The sequence below is a fragment of the Trichechus manatus genome, unplaced genomic scaffold (assembly GCF_000243295.1).
Source record: "Trichechus manatus latirostris isolate Lorelei unplaced genomic scaffold, TriManLat1.0 scaffold00079, whole genome shotgun sequence".
Lineage (NCBI taxonomy): Eukaryota > Metazoa > Chordata > Mammalia > Sirenia > Trichechidae > Trichechus > Trichechus manatus.
Genome location: NW_004444015.1, coordinates 11,359,829 through 11,378,188, shown reverse-complemented (window position 1 = coordinate 11,378,188; position 18,360 = coordinate 11,359,829). Strand labels below are relative to the sequence as shown.

The 18,360-nt window shown below is 43.3% G+C and overlaps 1 protein-coding gene across 3 annotated transcripts in view; it reads right to left on the bottom strand.

Annotated features, from left to right (window-relative positions):
- Positions 1–16,891, bottom strand: part of ARHGEF6 (Rac/Cdc42 guanine nucleotide exchange factor 6) — a 112,829-nt gene extending 95,938 nt beyond the window's left edge. Inside the window, exons 1-2 of one of the 3 annotated variants that reach the window (XM_023735479.1) lie at positions 16,475–16,891; positions 15,160–15,243 (exon numbers count right to left, since the gene is read on the bottom strand). In XM_023735479.1, coding sequence (XP_023591247.1) covers positions 15,160–15,243; positions 16,475–16,639 — 249 coding nt within the window. In that variant the 5' untranslated portion in view covers positions 16,640–16,891. Of the gene's footprint in view, positions 1–56; positions 157–15,159; positions 15,244–16,474 lie in introns of those variants that run through there. The other 2 variants (XM_023735480.1, XM_023735481.1) reach the window with 2 other exon arrangements.
- Between the last annotated feature and the right edge of the window lie 1,469 nt (positions 16,892–18,360).

Here is an 18,360-nt window from a genome sequence, read left to right as displayed (position 1 = left end):
GAGCTGCCCGCGCCGCCCTCCGCCCCGGAGCCCTGGAGGGAAGCAGTGACCCGGACCTGGATCGCTGCAGTAGGAACTGGAAGTGACAGCGGCGGCGGGTAGAGCAGCAGCGGCGGCAGCAGCCGGGGTGGCCGTGGCAGCAGCAGCTGCAGCCGCGGGGTAGCGGGGCGGCCACACTGCGCATGCTGCTGCCGCCGACTCCAACCTCGAGTCGAGGCTGCAGGCGTCCCGGCCTCACCGACCAGCTCTCTTCCTGGGGGCCCGCTTCCTCCTCACCCCTGTCCTACCCCTGACGCAACTCTAACCTCCAAGCTGTGCAGCCGGCCGCTGAAACCACCAAGCCAGGAAGTGCCCACAGGAGTACCCCCTCCCCGCCCCTCCCGAGGACTCTCCTGGATGCCCTTCTTGGGCTCGCTATTAACAGGCCCCAACACAGTCTGAGGGAAGGGGAAAAAAACGGTGTGTGGTAGATAGGAAACAAGTACAACCTTACTTGAAGTCTAATTTCACAGAAACACGGTGCAGTCGGTAAAAGAGGAGGAGGGTCGGAGTCAGGGGTGACATTTAATGTAACTCTTGGAACTTGCATAAGGGTGTTAGATTTGCTCAACAGCAAAAAAGGAGCAAAACACTCATTAGTCTTCCCACTAGCTCAAATTGAGCAGCTAAATTGCAAAAGCTTTGCCCAGGGAAAAAGGATAGAACTGGGCCAACTAAAAGCACAGTGTCCAATAATTAAACATGGCCTCATTCCAACTCTAGTCTCCTCATTATGAGTCAACTGAGGCCTAGAGAAGGGAACTGACTTCACACAGGCAGCAGAGTCAGGGCTTGAAGGAAGGTCTATGGATCCCATTACAGTTACTGGTTAGTTGCCTGGTCTTATGCCTAACTCCTCCAAGGGGTCCTATTCTCCTAGAACTAGAGCTCTCTTCTGCGATTTGACCTTAACTCCTGACTGTTAGCAGATTGTCCTACTTCCAAAACTGCTTCCCTCCAGAGCAGCCCCTGGGAAATGGTAAATCGTCCATCCCACAGGCCCCTACTTTGGGAGGGGCACCCATGCTGTTCAAGTGACAAGGCAGATGGAGTGACTCAGGGAGACAGGAGGCAGTGAGGGGGTGGGGGCAGATTAGAAGCCATACTGCTTCGAGCTGGTACTGGAAAGAAAGAAAGAGAGAAAGGAAGAAAGGAAAAGGAGGGGATGAAGAAAAGAAAGAAACACTAACTGAACCGCCTATACGTACAACGAAATCCTTCATGAACAAAACATCTTTTTACAAAGTAGGGTTGGTCCAGGAGTGGAATAAGAAATGGTAGGGTGTTCCTGGCAATGGGTTGGTAGTAATGGTGGCAGAGGAGGAAGCAGGACTACCTACTGGGGATAAGACGGAAAGGTGAGAAGAAAACCACAGTGATAGTTTTCACAGAGCAGTTAGTCATGCAGCCATAGCTGGGCCAACACAGTCTAAGAGGTACCACCCAGGCTGCTCTTGACTGATCAGGAGAACTGTATGCGTCTCTGACCCCCACCAGGTTCAAAGGTAGCACAAAACCAAAATTGCCATTGCTGGAACCAGTGTTGTCAAGGGACTTCCTGGTCACATTAGTGACACTCTGTCATGGATTGAATTGTGTCCCCCAAAAGTATCTGTCACTTGGCTAGGTCATGACTCCCAGTATTGTACGATTGTCTACCATTTTGTCATCTGATGTGATTTCCCTATGTGTTGTAAATCCTATCACTATGATGTAATGAGATGGATTAGTGGCAGTTGTATAGATGAGATCTACAAGATTAGATAGTGTCTTAAGCAAATCTCTTTTGAGATATAAAAGACAGATGTGAGCAGAGAGACATGGGAACCTCATACCACCAAGGAAGCAGCACCGGGAGCAGAGCGCATCCTTTGGACCCTGGGTCCTTGCCCCTGAGAAGCTCCTAGTCCAGGGGAAGATTGATGACACGGACCTTCTACCAGAGCTGACACAGAAAGCCTTCCCCTGGAGCTGACACCCTAAATTTGGACTTTTAGCCTACTTTACTGTGAGAGAATAAATTTCTCTTTGTTAAAACTATCCACTTGTGGTATTTCTGTTAGAGCAGCACTAGATGATTAAGACGCTACTCAAACATGAGGACTTTTCCATAAGTTCTGGGAAGTTTTCTCTGGAGACCTAAAGTTCCTCCCTGCCTTCTCCATTTTATATGCAAACAAGAAAGGTATATTTGGTTTGCAAAAGAGGAAATACAAATGGACTATAAAGGGGTGAGAGGATGTCCAAACTCACCAGAAATCATGGAAATGTAAATTACAGCAATAAACGAAATACCATTTTCACTCATCAGTTTAGCGAGCATTAAAGATGAATAATATCTAGTGTTGAATAATAGCCAGGGACTATTATTGAAGATGAATAATAGCCAGGGACATGAAGAAGAAGCAACTTTCCACACTACTGGTGAGAGTGCAACTTGGTATAGCATTTTTGTAGGGCAGTTTATCGGTATCTATTGAAATTTGAATTATGGTGTTGGCAAAGAATATCAAATATACCATGGACTGCCAAAAGAACAAACAAATCTGTCTTGGAAGAGGTATAGCCAGATGCTCCTCAGAAGCAAGGATGGCAAAATCTTGTCTCACATACTTTGGACATGTTACCAGGAAGGATCAGTTCCTGGAGAAGGACATCATGCACAGTAAAGTAGAGGGTCAGGGAAAAAGAGGAAGACCCTCAATGAGATGGATTGACACAGTGGCTGCAACAATAGGCTCAAGCATAACAACAATCATGAGGATCGTGCAGGACCGGGCAGTGTTTCGTTCTGTTGCACATAGGGTCACTATGAGTCGGAAGCAACTCGATGGCACCCAACGACAAAAATAACATTGAAATTTGACACAGTAATTCAATTTCTACGAAAAAAGATGCTTGAAGAATAATCACAAATGTGCACAAATCTGTATACACATTGTCTTAGGCTAGGTTCTCTAGAGAAGCAAAACCAGTGTAGTGTATAAATATATATATACCCGTTGCCATCAAGTTATGACTCGTAGATATATAGAGAGATTTATAACAAGGAAATGGCCCATGTGCTTGTAGAAGTTGGAAAGTCCCAAGTCCATGGGTCAGGCTGGAGGCTTCTCCTGACTCACATAGCTGCAGGGGCTGGCGAACCCAAGATCAGCAGGTCAGACAGCAGGCCTCTGGCTCACATGCTGCAGAGGCTGACGAATCCCAAGATCAGTAGGTAAGCTGCTAGCTCAAGTCCCAAGAACCAGAGGTCAGATGAACAGGAGTCAGCTGCAGCATCCAGAGTGAGCAAAAGCCAGCAAACTTTATCAGAAAGTCCACCTATATTGGATGCAGGCCACACTCCCAAGGAAATTTCCTCTCAACTGACTGGCTGCTCATAACAGATGTCATCATAGAGGTGATTACATCATTACATAGCTGCCAAACTACATCATAACTGCCAAACCACCGAGAATCATGGCCCGGCCAAGTTAACAGACAACCTTAACCATCATAGTCCACCCCTTGTCAACTTGGCATCCGTACACATCTCTAAATAAAGACAATTATAAAGTCATACTTGTGTCTAACATGATACAACTAACACATGTACAGCCAAAAATGTACTAGCCCTGTTAACATCTTATATTTTATAAGTGAAGACAACAAAAATATTTGATGCACACATACAAAGAAGAAATACTCATAACAATTACAGTACTCATTTCTGCAACTGGTCACGTGATCATAGCTATTTAGAACTACCTTCTTCCACCACTCATTCCATATTCCCTTTGCCCTCAGTAAGTACCTCAGCTGGTCATGTTTCTTTGCCTGGTGGGGTAACCCAAACTTCCATTCCTGAAGGGTCTGGGCCATTAGTAGTCATGTCAGAATAGGGTTGCTCTAGTTTCCACTGATTTTAATCACATGACATGGTAGTACTAAGAGACGTCCTAAGGGACGTACGGTATTCCAGACATACTCTTCTGTACCTCCATTATGTAATATCAATCTTATTTCCTCTTGGTAATCAGGATCAATCACACCAGCCAATACAGTAACTCCCTTCTTTGCCTGTTGCTTCAGAGGCATGAGGAGCCCAAAGTGGCCAGGTGGCATTCTTAACTTCCAGTTCGTGGAATCAGTGTTGAGTCTCCTGGTGGGAGGATTCCTCCCTTTGAAATTAAGACCTCTAGACCTGCAGAGCATAGGGTCATGGGGACAGGAATAAAAATTTTGCAAGCAGGTCCTTAGGGGTAATAGTGAGTGGTGCCACTCCCATATCCATCCCATGATTTCAGGATCTGTTAATCCTGGTTATGGGAGAAACAGTACCATATATTGGATGCTGGTTTAGAGCATATACAGCCTTCTGAAGAACATTGCCCCAACCCTGCAAGGTATTGCCAGGTAGCTTGTGCTGTAATTGTGTCTTTAGAAGGCCATTTCATTGTTCTATCAAGCCATTTGCTTCAGGCTGATGAGGAACATGGCAAGACCAGTGAATTCCATGAGCATGGGCCCATTGCTGCACTTCATTTGCTGTGAAGTGAGTCACTTGAACTGAGGCAATGCTGATCCATGATGGTGGATAAGGCATTCTGTAAATCCACAGATGCTAGTTTTGGCAGAAGCATTGCGTGCAGGGAAGGCAAGCCGTATCCAGACTAAGGGTCTATCACAGTGAGAATAAAACACTGCCCTTTTCATGATGGAAAGGGTCCAACGTAATCAACCTGCCACCAGGTTGCTGGCTGATCACCTTAAGGAATGGTGCCATATCGGGGACTCAGTGCTGGTTTCTGCTGCTGGCAGATTGGGCACTCAGCAGTGGCTGTAGCCAAGTTGGCTTGGTGAATGGAAGTCCATATGCTGAGTCCATGCATAACCTCCACCCCTGCCACTATGGCCACTTTGTTCATGAGCCCATTGAGCAATGATGAGAGTGGCTGGGGAAAGAAAACAATTGGTTTCCACAGAACGCGTCATCTTACCCACTTGATTGTTAAATTCCTCCTCTGCTGAGGTCACCCTTTGGTAAGCATCCACATGAGATATACATATCTTCACTTCGCTGGCCCATTTAAAGAGGTCTATCCACATACCTCTTCCCCATAACTCCTTGTCACCGATTTTCCATCATGTTCCTTCCAAGTCCCTGACCATGCAGCCACAGCCCATGAATCAGTATACAATCGTACATCTTGCCATTTCTCCTTCCAAGCAAAGTGAACAACAGGTGCACTGCTCAAAGTTCTGCCCATTGGGAGGATTTCCCTTCACCACTGTCCTTCAGGGAGGTCCCAGAAAGGGGCTGTAGTGCTGCCACTGTCCACTTTCAAGTGGTGCCTGCATATTACGCAGAGCCATCTGTAAACCAGGCATGAGTTTTCTCTTCTTCAGTCAACTGATCATAAGGAACTCCCCATGAGGACACAGATGCAGACAGGGAGAGGGCAGACAATGTGACAGGAGCAGAGATCATGGCCATTTGGGCCACTTCCTCATGCAACTTACTTGTGCCTTCAGGTCCTGCTTGGGCCCGATGTTTTATATACCACTTCTATATAATAATGAAGCGCTGCTGTACATGTCTGACTTTATGACTCTATGGGACAGACAACAGCCAGTTCATGATGGGCAGCTCAGGCTGCATGGTGACTTGGCGGCCCATGGTTAAGCATTCAGTCTCTATGAAGGTACAGTAACAAGTCATAAGCTTTTTCTCAAAAGAAGAGTAGTTATCTGCAGAGGATGGTAGGGCTTTGCTCCAAAATCCTAAGGATCTGAGCTGTGATTCACCAACAGGGGCCTGTCAAAGACTCCAAACAGTATCTCTATCTGCCACCGACACTTCAACACCATTGGATCAGCTGGGTCATATAGCCCAAGTTGTAGAGCGGTTTGCACAGCATCCTGAACCTGTTGCAGGGCCTTCCCCTGATCTGGGCCCCACTCAAAACTAGCAGCTTTTCGAATCACTTGATAAATAGGCTGGAGTAGCACATACAAATGAGGTATATGTGCCTCCAAAATCCAGAGGCACACCAAGCGTTGTGCCTCCTTTTTAGTTGTGGGGGACCCCAGTACAATAACTTATCCTTCACTTTAGAAGGAATATCTTAACATGCCCCACACCACTGGACCCCCAGAAATTTCAGGAAGGTGCCTGAATTTTTGTGGGATTAATTTCCCACCTTTTAGCACACAAATGTTTCACCAATAAGTCCAGTCATTGACACTGCTTCCTTACTAGGTCCAATCAGCATAGCGTCTTCAATGTAACAGGCCAGTGTGATGTCTTGTGAAAGGGAAAGAGGATCAAGGTCCCTGCAGACTAAATTATGACATCGGGTTGGAGAATTGATATACCCTGGAGGTAGGACAGTGGAAGTGTTTTGCTGGCCTTGCCAGCTGAAGGCAAACTGCTTCTGGTTTTCCTTTGAAACAGGTATGGAGAAAAAGGCATTACCCAGATCAATAGCTGCATACCAGGTACAAAGAGATGTATTCATTTGCACAAGCAATGAAACCACATCTGGAACAGCAGCTGCAATTGGAGTCACCACCTGGTTAAGTTTTTGATAATCCACTGTCATTCTCCTAGATCCATCTGTTTTTTTGCACAGGCCAAATAGGCAAGTTGAATGGAGATGTAGTGGGAATCACACCCCTGCATCCTTCAAGTCCTTGATGGTGGCAGTAATTTCTGCAATCCCTCCCGGAATGTGGTATTGTTTTTGGTTTACTATTTTCCTTGGTAGGGGAAGTTCTAATGGCTTCCATTTGGCTTTTCCTACCATAATAGCCCTTACTCCACTTACCAGGGATCCAACTGGGGCTTCTGCCCTCTGGTGAGTATATCTATCCCAATTATGCATTCTGGAACTGGGGAAATCACTACAGAATGAGTTTGGGGACCCACTGGACCCACTGTGAGTAGAACCTGAGCTAAGACTCCATTAATAACCTGACGTGTATATGCCCCCACTATGACTGGTGGGCCATAGTGACATTTTGGGTCTCCTGGAATTAGTGTCAGTTTGGAGCCAGTATCCAGTAATCCCCCAAAAGTTTTATTATTTCCTTTTCCCCAGTGATCAGTCACTCTCGTGAAAGGCTGTAGATTCCTCTGCGGAAGGATGGGAGAAAGATTAACAGTATAAATTTTTGGCAGTGTAGTGGGGTTCTTCCTCAAGGGGACCTGGCCTCCCCTTCATTCAAGATGTTGTACGTCTGTAAACTCACTCAAGTCTGGGATTTGACTGAGGGGCCATGACTGTATTCTGGTCATTGGAGTTAGACTGCCATTCACTTGACCTAGAATTCTTCCACTTGTACAGATCAAGTAAATATTTAGTAGCTTTCCAATCGATTTCACTCCTAGGGGCACCATGACTAAGTAGCCAACACCATAAGTTCATATGAGTCAGACTATTCTGATTACTACTTTGACTTCACTGTCCATTACTGTAACCACGCCCACCTTGTCTTTGTTGATTGAGTGCCGCCACTTGGCCCCTACTACCACGGGGTCCAATCAGCCCCATTGCACTTAGGTGTCTTTATTCAGTTACGGCAGTTCCCACTGTCAAATCTGGCTTACATAAAACAGCAATCACAGCAGTCTTCAAGGATGCTGGAGCTCCCTTCACAAATTTGTTCCTCACAGTTGTGGTAAAAGGTGTGTCCTCTGGACACTCCATGTGTGGGTTTGTGGGTCTAACTTGATAAATCCACTCTAGCATGCCAATTTCCCTAAGCCTTTGGATACCTTCTTCTACAGTATACCAAGACAGGTCTGGCACTTCAACTTGATTTAGTGTGGGCCACCGTGTAATCCATGCTTCAGTGAACCAACCAATTAGATCCTTTTCTAACGTCTCGAGCTGAAACATTGAATGAAGAATCTGTGCTTAGTGGGCGTATATAAATAAACTCAGACTGATCCAACTTTATGTTCCTTGCACCATTATCCCACACCCTTAATAGCCATTCCCACACATATTCCCCATGTTTCTGTTTGTACATACTAGAAAAGTCAAGTAGTTCTTTTGGAGTGTAGCTACCTCCTCCTGGGTCACATTTTGTACCTCACCTTTTGGGGTTCACTAAGACTTAAGTCTAGTTATAGGTCTAGAAGCAAAAACGGGTGGTGAGGATACCTTCTGAGAACATTAGCAATGTCTTGTAAGGCATCTGCCTTAGGCAATGCCCCAGCCAATGACTCAGACACCTCCTCAGCCCATGACTCAGACGCCACCCCAGGCGATATCTCAGACAAAGGCTCTTCAGACACAGCTGGTTAATCTCATCAGATGGGGAAGGAGGTGCTAATGGTTTTACTGGGGAGGGTGGCTTAGCAGACAAAGATGGAGTAATCTCTTCAGATGGGAGTGAGAGGACTGGTTCTGTTGGCAGAAGTGATATAACAGAATTTAGGGGCTCCGTGTTCCCAGCTTTCTAATTATCTGCCCATATGTCCCCATCCCAAGTTTCAGGATCCCATTTCTTCCCAATCAATGTCCTCACTTTAACTTCAGACACAATTGGAGGTTGGGAATTCAATTGGCATTGTACTTCAGCCACTCTTATGATAAGACTCTGGGTTTGGTTTTCGGCAATATCGGCTCTGTTACTACAAGAAATATGGTTTTCTTTCAAGGCACAAGTGGAAACTTTGAGACCATTTATGCGGCCCTTGAGCTGTGACTCTGAAGCCCTGAGCTCATCTCTTTCTTTCATCACTTTGTCTAGTGAAAGTAGGACCAACCAACGAGCTTCCTTATACTTCTCATTCTGACAAAACTGTAGAAAGATATCAAACATGCGACCACCCAGAGCCTTGCCTCTCACCAATACCTGATCTATTGGTGGTGACATTTTGAATATTTCTATTGCCACCTCATGCAATGGATTAGCAGTGCCTTCTTTACTACTGGAAGCAGAGTCATCAACATCTTTCAGACTAACCAGACTTGAGAACCAATTTTATTTCTCTAGAACCACTCTTGGTACCAAATGTCTTAGGCTGGGTTCTCTAGAGAAACAAAACAAATGAAGTGTATTAATATATATAGAGAGAGATTGATATCAAGGAAAAGGCTCATGTGGTTGTAGAGGCTGGAAAGTCCCAAGTCCATAGGTCAGGCTGGAGGTTTCTCCTGACTCACGTAGCTGCTGGGGCTGGTGAACCCAAGATCGGCAGGTCAGACAGCAGGCCTCTGGCTCACAGGCTGGGAAAGCCAACGAATCCCAGGATCAGCAGTTAAGACGGTAGGCCGCTGGCTTACTGGCTGTGGAGACTGACGAATCCCAAGGTCGACAGGTAAGCTGCTGGCTCAAGTCCCAAGAACCGGAGGTCAGATGAACAGGAGCCAACTGCAGCATCCAAAGTGAGCAAAAGCCAGTGAGCTTTGTCAGAAAGTCCACCTATATTGGATGCAGGCCACACCCCCAAGGAAACTCTCTTTCGATTGATTGGCTGCTCATAACAGATCTCATCATGGAGGTGATTACATTAAATCAGATCTCATTATGAAGGCTATTACATCATTACATAGCTGCTAAACTACATCATAACTGAAAACCACTGAGAATCATGGCCCAGCCAAACTGACACAAAACTGTAACTATCACATGCATATACACCATGACTAAGTGAGGTTTATCCCAGGATTGCAAGATTGATTTAACATACAAAAATCAATCAATGTAATAAAGGACAAAAACTGCATAATCATCTCAACTGACACAGAAAAAGCATTTGACAAAAATCCAATACCCTTTCATGATAAAAACACTCAACAAACAAGGCATTTCCTCAACCCGATAAAAGGCATCAGGAACAAGACAAGGATGTCCACTCTCATCACTTCTATTCAACATTGTATGGGACATTCTAGCCAGGGCAATTAGGCTAGAAAAAGAAAAAGGCATCTATACTCGAAAGAAAGAAGTAAAACCATCTCTATTTGCAGATTACATGATCATGTATATATAAAATTATAAGGAATCCTCTAAAAAACTATTAGAACTAATAAACAAGTTCAGCCACTTTGGAGGATACAAGATCAATATACAAAAATCAATTGCATTTCTATACACTTGCAATGAACCATCTGAAAATGAAATTACAAAAACAATTCTATTTACAATAGCATAAAAAGTAATAAAATATTTAGGAATAAATTGAACCAAGGAAATACAAGACTTGTACCCTGAAAAACATAAAACACTGTGGATGGAAAGGCATCATACGTTTATGGATTGAAAGACTTAATATTGTTAAGATGGAAATACTCCCCAAAGAAATCTACAGAATCAGCACAATCCCTATCAAAATCCCAGATGCTTGATTGCTTTTTCAAAAATGGACAAACTGATCCTAAAATTCATATGGACATACTAAGGAGCCAGAATAGCCAAAACAATTCTGAAAATGAAGAAAAAAGTTGGAAGACTCACACTTCCAGATTTTAAAACTTACTACAAAACTACAGTAAATAATTCAATGGGGTAAAGAATAATCTTTTCAACAAGTGGTGATGAAGAAACCGGATATCCATAGGCAAAAGAATGAAGTTGGACCCCTACCTCACACCATACACAAAAATTAACTCAAAATGGATCAATGACCTAAATGTAAGAGCTAAAACTATGAAACCCTTAGAAGAAAACATAAGTTTAAGTCTCTGTTACCTTGGACTAGGCAATGGTTTCTTAGATATGACACCAAGAACACTAACAACAAAAGAAAAAATTAGATGACTTGGACTTCATCCAATTTAAAATATTTGTGTTTCAAAGAACACTGTGATGTTTAAGGTTGTATGTCAACTTGGCTGGGCCATGATTCTCAGTAGTTTGGCAGTTACGTACACATGTAATTTGGCAGTTATGTAATGATGTAGTCATCCTCCATGATACGATCTGATGTGATCAGCCAATCCTTTGTAAAGGTAGTTTCCTCAGGGATGTGGTCTGCATCTAATATATATATGGACATTCTGGCAAAGCTCACTTGCTTGCTCTGGATCCTGCATCTGGCTCGTCATCATCTGACCTCCAGTTCTTGGGACTTGAGCCAGCTGCCTGTTGAATTTCCTGCTGATCTTGGGATTCATCAGCATCCGCAGCCTGTGAGCCAATGGCTTGCCATCTTACCTGCCGATCTTGGGATTTGTTGGCCTCTGCAGCCTATGAGCCAGTAGCCTGCCATCTTACCTGCTGATCTTGGATTCGTCAGCCTCCACAGCCCATGAGCCAGTGGCCTGCCATCTGACCTGTCAATCTTGGGCTTGTCAGCCCCTGCAGCTATGTAAGTCAGGAGAAGCCTCCAGCCTGACTGCTGACCCTTTGACCTGGGACTTGCCAGCCTTTACAACCATGTGAGCCATCTCCTTAAGATAAAACTTTCTCTCTCTTGATATATATATATATGTGTGTGTATATATATATCTATATACATATATATAAAACAAAAAAACACACCCATTGTCGTTGAGTCGATGCTGACTCAGCAACCCTATAGGACAGAGTAGAACTGTCCCATAGAGTTTCCAAGGGACCCCTGGTGGATTTGAACTGCCGACCTTTTGGCTAGCAGCCATAGCACTTAACCACTTCACCACCAGGATTTCCTCTCTATGTATGCATATAGATATATATGTATGTATGTATATATATACATACATATATATACATACATATGTATATATATGTGTATATATATATATATATGTATATATATATATAGGCTTCACTGGTTTTGCTTCTCTAGAAAACCCAGCCTAAGACAGACACTATCAAGGTTGGGGAGGGACTTCAGTGAGTGCTTTGTTTCCCAGGTGGCTCAACAGACTTCCCAATCAGTTATTAGCTGTGTGATTCTGTAGAGACCCTAAGGCACTGTAGCCACGTGAGAACAAAAAGATGGAAGGCACTTGGACAGGCCAACTGGACATGCAAACAGACGCTCAGAAGGTGGCAGCTGTTTAATGTGGCCACCATGCCCCACAACCGGATACTCGATTTATCAGTGTGGTGATGTATCTTTGGCTCCATTCTTACTCGATTTCCACACTGATCATTCAAAGATGTCATTCCTTCTTTAGATAAATAATAATGTGTTCTGGACAATAGTCAAGCCTTGCTCTTATTGCTTTTCATACATTCACAGTTTTATACAGTCAACAAAATATATTAAGCATATCCTATGCTATGCACTGTGCTAGGCACTTTGTGCCTTGGAGGTACTCTATCTAAAGTGACTTTTGCAAATATTTGTTTTGATCTCCTAGTATTATATATTGAATTGTGTCCCCCTAAAATGTGTGTCAACTTGGCTAGGCCGTGATTCCCCGTATTGTGTGGTTGTCCACCATTTTGTGATCTGATGTGATTATCCTATGTGTTGTAAATCCTAACCTCTATGATGTTAGTGAGACAGGATTAGAGTTAGTTATGTTAATGAGGCAGGACTCAATCTACAAGATTAGGTTATATGTTGAGTCAATCTATTTCTAGATATAAAAGAGTATCGAGCAGAGAGGAATGAGACCCCCTACCACCAAGAAAGGAGATCCAAGAGCGGAGTGCGTCCTTTGGACCCGGAGTCCTTGTGTTGAGAAGTTCCTAGACCAGGGGAAGACTGATTACAAGGACTTTCCCCCAGAACCAACAGAGAGAGAAAGCATTCCCGGGAGTTGACACCCTGAATTTGGACTTCTAGCCTCCTAGACTGTGAGAGAATAAATTTCTGTTCGTTAAAGCCATCCACTTGGGGTATTTCTGTTATAGCAGCACTAGACAACTAGACATCTAGCTGCCTGGAGCTTGAGACTGGATGACCAACATTCTTGGCTGCTGGGTGCTCCCCAGGTCAACTTTCAGTCTCCTTCCTTATGTATTGATTCTTTAGACTTCTCTTAGAGTTCTAAGAGTGCCTCAATATGACTTTTATGTACTTCTTACAAGTATACTTTTGCGCACAACAGTGCAAAGAACACTACTTAGTAATAACAGTAACAGTGAACAGCTATCGTGTATGTCTTATGTGCAATGATGATATTAATTGTCTTAGATGTATTGTCTCATTTGATCCTTAAAACAACCTCATGTAGTGGATATTATTAATGTCCCTATTTTACAGGTGAGGAAACTGGAGCATATAGAAGTCAAGTAACTTTTCCCAGAGTCACACTATCAGTAACTGGAGAGTTGAGACTCTAAATCCAGGTCTGTCAAACTAGAGAATACATGTGCTTAAACATGATGCCAGATACTGCCTTATTATAATGTTCATAATAGTCAGCTTGAATCATCAAAAAGAGATAAAAATATGCCCAGTGCCTTCCATTTAAGAAGACAGAAAATTATGATATACTTTTTAGAAAGATTTCTATCCAAAGTGGATAAAAAGATTCTAAGCATTGATGCTTAAAGGAGTAAGCATTAGTTAGCAAGAAAATCTGCTTCTGTGGGACAACTCATTCCCCAACAACGTGAGGCCCAGAAGGTGTTTCTGTATCATCTAGTGTTCTTAGAACTGCAAAGAAGCTCACGATACCTTCTGGCAGCTTCAAAGTGCAGAAATCATTGGCAATCTCACCATGCTTTTAATGTGACAAATAAAAAAGAAAATACCATGATCGGTTTCATAGTAGACATCATTCTATAAGTGATATAGAGTGGTCTCAAGCCACACCTACCTCAAAAACCACACATACACACACACACACACACACACACAGCTCAAACTGGACAATAGGGAAACCTGGAATAAAATATTCTGAGACAACTGTAGCCTGGTGCTAGAACTAACTTCAGGAAAAATTGTGAAGGAAGCAAAGTTTATCTGGGGCAAAGCTATTACTACTGCTAATAATAACAGCTGCCACTTGGAGAATACTTATACACTCTTCTGGGGGCTTTATGTGTATGAATTCATTGAAATCTCACACCAATGCTATGAGATAGGTGCCACTGTTATTCCTATTTTACAACTGGGGAGACTGAGGCATACAGAGGTTAAGTAACGTGCCCAATGTCACAAAGCTACTAGTGAGAGATAACTGAGATTTGAACCCAAGCAGTCTGGCTCCAGAGTCCATGCACCAAACGACTACAAAAACTCCTTCTTCACAAATAATACTACTAATGCTTGTCTACTTATATACAGTGCTTTTTAGGTCCCTGGCCCTATGCTGAGCACTCTACATACATTATCTCATAGACCCTAAATTATTCTGCAGTATTTCATTTCATTCTTAAAACAACCCCATGAGGTAACCAGTTAGCCATGGAGTCAATTGAAATTCATGGCGACTCCACGTATGTCAGAGTAGAACTGTTCTCCATAGGGTTTTCAATGGCTGATTTTTTTGGAAGTAGCTCACCAGGTCTTTCTTCCAAGTCTCCTCTGGGTGGACTCAAACCTCCAACCTTTCAGTTAGCAGCCAAGCACGTAAACCATTTGCGCCACCCAGGAACTTCTACTCCATGAGGTAGATACTATTAACGTCTCCGTTTTACAGATAAAAACACTAAGGGACAGAGAAGTTTATTAACTTTACACACAGGTGAAAGTATCACCTCCCTTTCAGTAACACCCCTTACACATACTGAAGGGACCCATATAATATACAAAAATGCAATATAATTTAATATCCAATTTCTACCGCAGGGCCAGGTTCTCTCAGCTTTTCAAGGCCTCTGTTCTAAAGTGCCAGTGGAAAAAAGTGCCAGTGGACTTTCTTGTCTTTCCAAGTCAGGGGGATTAGCAGTGACCCTCTCAGCCAGTGGCCCACTTTTGGTTTCCCTCAGTAGAGAAGCACACCCACATAAGCTCTGTCACCGGAAGCCTGCTCTCAGAGCTTGGATGCTGTATTTAAAAGGCATGATTTTTTGAGTTTTGACTCTTTCTTTTTTGGAAGTGGTTCAGGAAAAGACAGACTAGCAGTCCATCACTGGGGACAGCCACCAATCTCAACTATGGTTTCCATAAAATGCTACCTCTGTTTACCTCGGTGGCCATTTACAGTGAAAATAAATGAAGGACTTTTACAAGACCATCTTCATTAGCAGCGTGAAAAATGAAGACAAGGAGGAAGGCAAGCCAGGTAGACTTACCTCCACTTGAAGTGCTGCACATCCTTTCAGGAAGTCATTGATGTTGTTGGTGCAGTCTGCTTTGGTTTGGGGCTCCAGACAATACTAGAAAAACACAATCATATGTCACTTGGAGACTGTCATAACTTGACCAGCACACCGCATTCATCAGTCACTGATAATTAGACAAGCTAGGTTTTTTCAGGCAGGGGCAACACTGCTGTGAAACCAGGAAGAGAAATGCCCACTGAAGGAAGTGATGAAAAATCTCAACGGTCGGTCTTTGTTTCAAATGTCACCAAACCTTTAGTCCCCAGCCATCTCTCCTGACGAACGTTTTCTCATGTCTTCTGCCAAAGGGTGGTGATAACAAATCAGAGAGACCAAGACAGTTTTTTGAACTTGGTTAATGTTTTCAATCAAGGAAGAAATACCTAATACCTCCCTGCCCCCTCCTCATGAAAATGCATTAAAATTACATTTTCCCCTTTGCTGTTCTCTACACTCTATCACATTTCTCTACATTTTATCACCATGTCTCAAGTATAAGAAATAATAAGTAAATCGATCTGCTCAGTAAAATCCAGACTGGCTTAAGAAGGCAAAAGAGGTATGCTCACAGTCATAGCCCCTGCAGGCTTTAAGAAAATAATTGTAGGACCTATCTTTAAACTTAGTGAAAGTGCCCACTTTAGAAACTATCCATCTTCATGATTATGAATTTCCAACATTAAAAATCTAGGATTTTTTTTAAGAGAGTCAGATTAGTTTCACTTTGAACCTGCGTTGCATTTGAAACATATATTTGGTGTCTATCATTTTTACTAACCTTCTGTGATATTTTGAATTGTTTCTCCTAGTTGAAAAATAGTCTGTCCTTCAATGGACATTTTATTTTATTTTATTTTATTGTAAAGGAAATCTATGTTGATCTTAGTCAAACTGTCAACAAACACCACCAATATTGATTATAAATCATCCCGTTATTCCACAGACTCATAGGCACCCAAATTCAAAACATGTCCTCGTTACACAGGAAAGTGTAGCATGCAGCTCTATGACAGAGCAAGCTTGTGATATGGGTGTTCTTCTTGTCCCCTGTTGCCAGTGGTGTAAAGGTTTTTACTATACTAATATTTTGAGGCCAATTACTCCAGGATAACATTTTATTTTCTGATTTTTTCTAACTACACACACAGTAAGAAAGAATATCTAACTCTTAGAAAGAGATTAAAGTAAAAGATTCCCATGACCTGGGCAACAGAAAATTCCAAGAGTTGCATTATTGCTGCTCTCTGGTGGTAAGCAATTCCAAAGATAGGCAAGTCTACCTTACCTTTTCCACAGAGCCAGGAACAAGTCTGTTGATAAGTTTGCACAGCACTACCCCATTTTTCAGCGAGGACTTCAAGAACTCCTCCGGATCACAGATGGTCTTTTTGGGAGAATCTAAAACTCCCAGAGAGATAAGCCATGTCACGATTCGCTCTTCTGGATTCATTACTGAGGACTGTACGCTCCACACAGCTCTCAGGGGCAGCTGCAAGGACTAAGCCACATCCGCGATTGCATCTGCTGTTGTCTTCCTTTTTATGAGTTCTCTTCTGGTGCGTGCAAAGCAAAGGTTTAAAACAACTTTCCTTAGACAACAGTGGAACCCACTCAAAATATGGGATTTTCAAACCACAGAGATCACACTGAAAGATGAGGAAACAGAATGAATGTGACAGTCCTGGACAACACTGGTTTTCTGTTTCAAAACCTACAAAACACATTCATTAAGATAAAAAAAAAAAAAGAAGAAGAACACACACACACCCCTAACGGGGCGGGGTGGGGGACAACAACGAGCGCAAGAAGCTGTAAGGGAAGGAAGTGAGGAAGATGCTGGAGAGGGAGGAGAGAGTAGGAAGCAAGTTCTCTTGGAAAACAGAGGTGAGCCAGCCCTTCAGGGGACCTTGGAAATGAGACACCCATGGGCCAGTCTGGGAAAAAGCTGTCAATAAATAGTCTAGCCCCAGTGAAAATCTGGCTTCTGTCAGGAGGAGGATGCCAACTGGCTCTTAGGTTAGACAGCTCTGAACCTCGTAGGGAGCTGCGCTGGCACAACAGGGTTGAAGAAGGTAGGCTGAGAAAATTCTTCCTCCAAGAAATGGCTGAATGTCCTCATACCATCTCACAGAGATGGTGTGTCACGATCATTCCTTGCAAAACATGTTGAGTTGCACAGTGACAACGTGCCAAGTGATTGAAGATTGTGCCTGCTGTCAGCCATCACTGTGTATAAGCAGAAGCTAGAAGAATGGCATTTTACTTTGCAGCCAAAAAGCTATGTTTAGGGAAATAGGCTAAGGATAACATCTGACATCCTGTTTACTTGCATTCTTTAGCAATTCTTTTTCTGGACCTGGTTCCACTACGCAATCCAGCTGCAGTACCCTTAGCAAAGGCTCAGACACAGTCTCATGAGTGGGTAAAATACACTTGAAAACAGATCATTTGAGAACAAAAGAGCACTTGTTCACTGTCTACACTACAGTCAGGAAGGCTGATGTTTTCCCAACAAGAAACACTTTGCATTAAAAATGCTCCTCTGGTGGGGGGGACCCCAGTTTATAAGAAAAGATCTTTATTATCCTCAAATATTTTCAGAACCAGCTGAAATAGTCACACTATTGGGAAATTTATCACAAGGCCAATCTTTAATAGCAGTGGTTAAGAACTCAGGCTGCTAACCCAAAAGGTAGGCAGTTTGAATTCACCAGCCACTCCCTGGAAACCCTATAGGCTGTTCTACTCTGTCCTATAGGGTCGCTATGAGTTGGAATTGACTCCACAGCAACGAGTATGTTGGCAAATGCATCACTACCCCTTCACCTAGTGCATGGGCAGACATTGCCAACCAATCATAGCTCTTTCCTGCTAAGCTTCAGAATCCTTCTCAACACAGCTTCAGGCATCTACTACCAAATAATCAGCTTAAATCACTCTGCTAAATACTTTCAAAGCTGTCTCTTCTTATTCTGTCATGACACTTATGCCACTTTACTGTTATTGCTTGTTGATCTATTTCCCCCAGCAGAATGCAAGCTCCCTGGAGCAGGGATTTCATCTGACTTGTTTACTACTATGTTCCCAGAACAGTGTCTGGTACACAGTAGATGTTCAAAACTGCTGACTGAATGAATGTACTTGTTTGGTGTCCCTGTATAGACACTACAT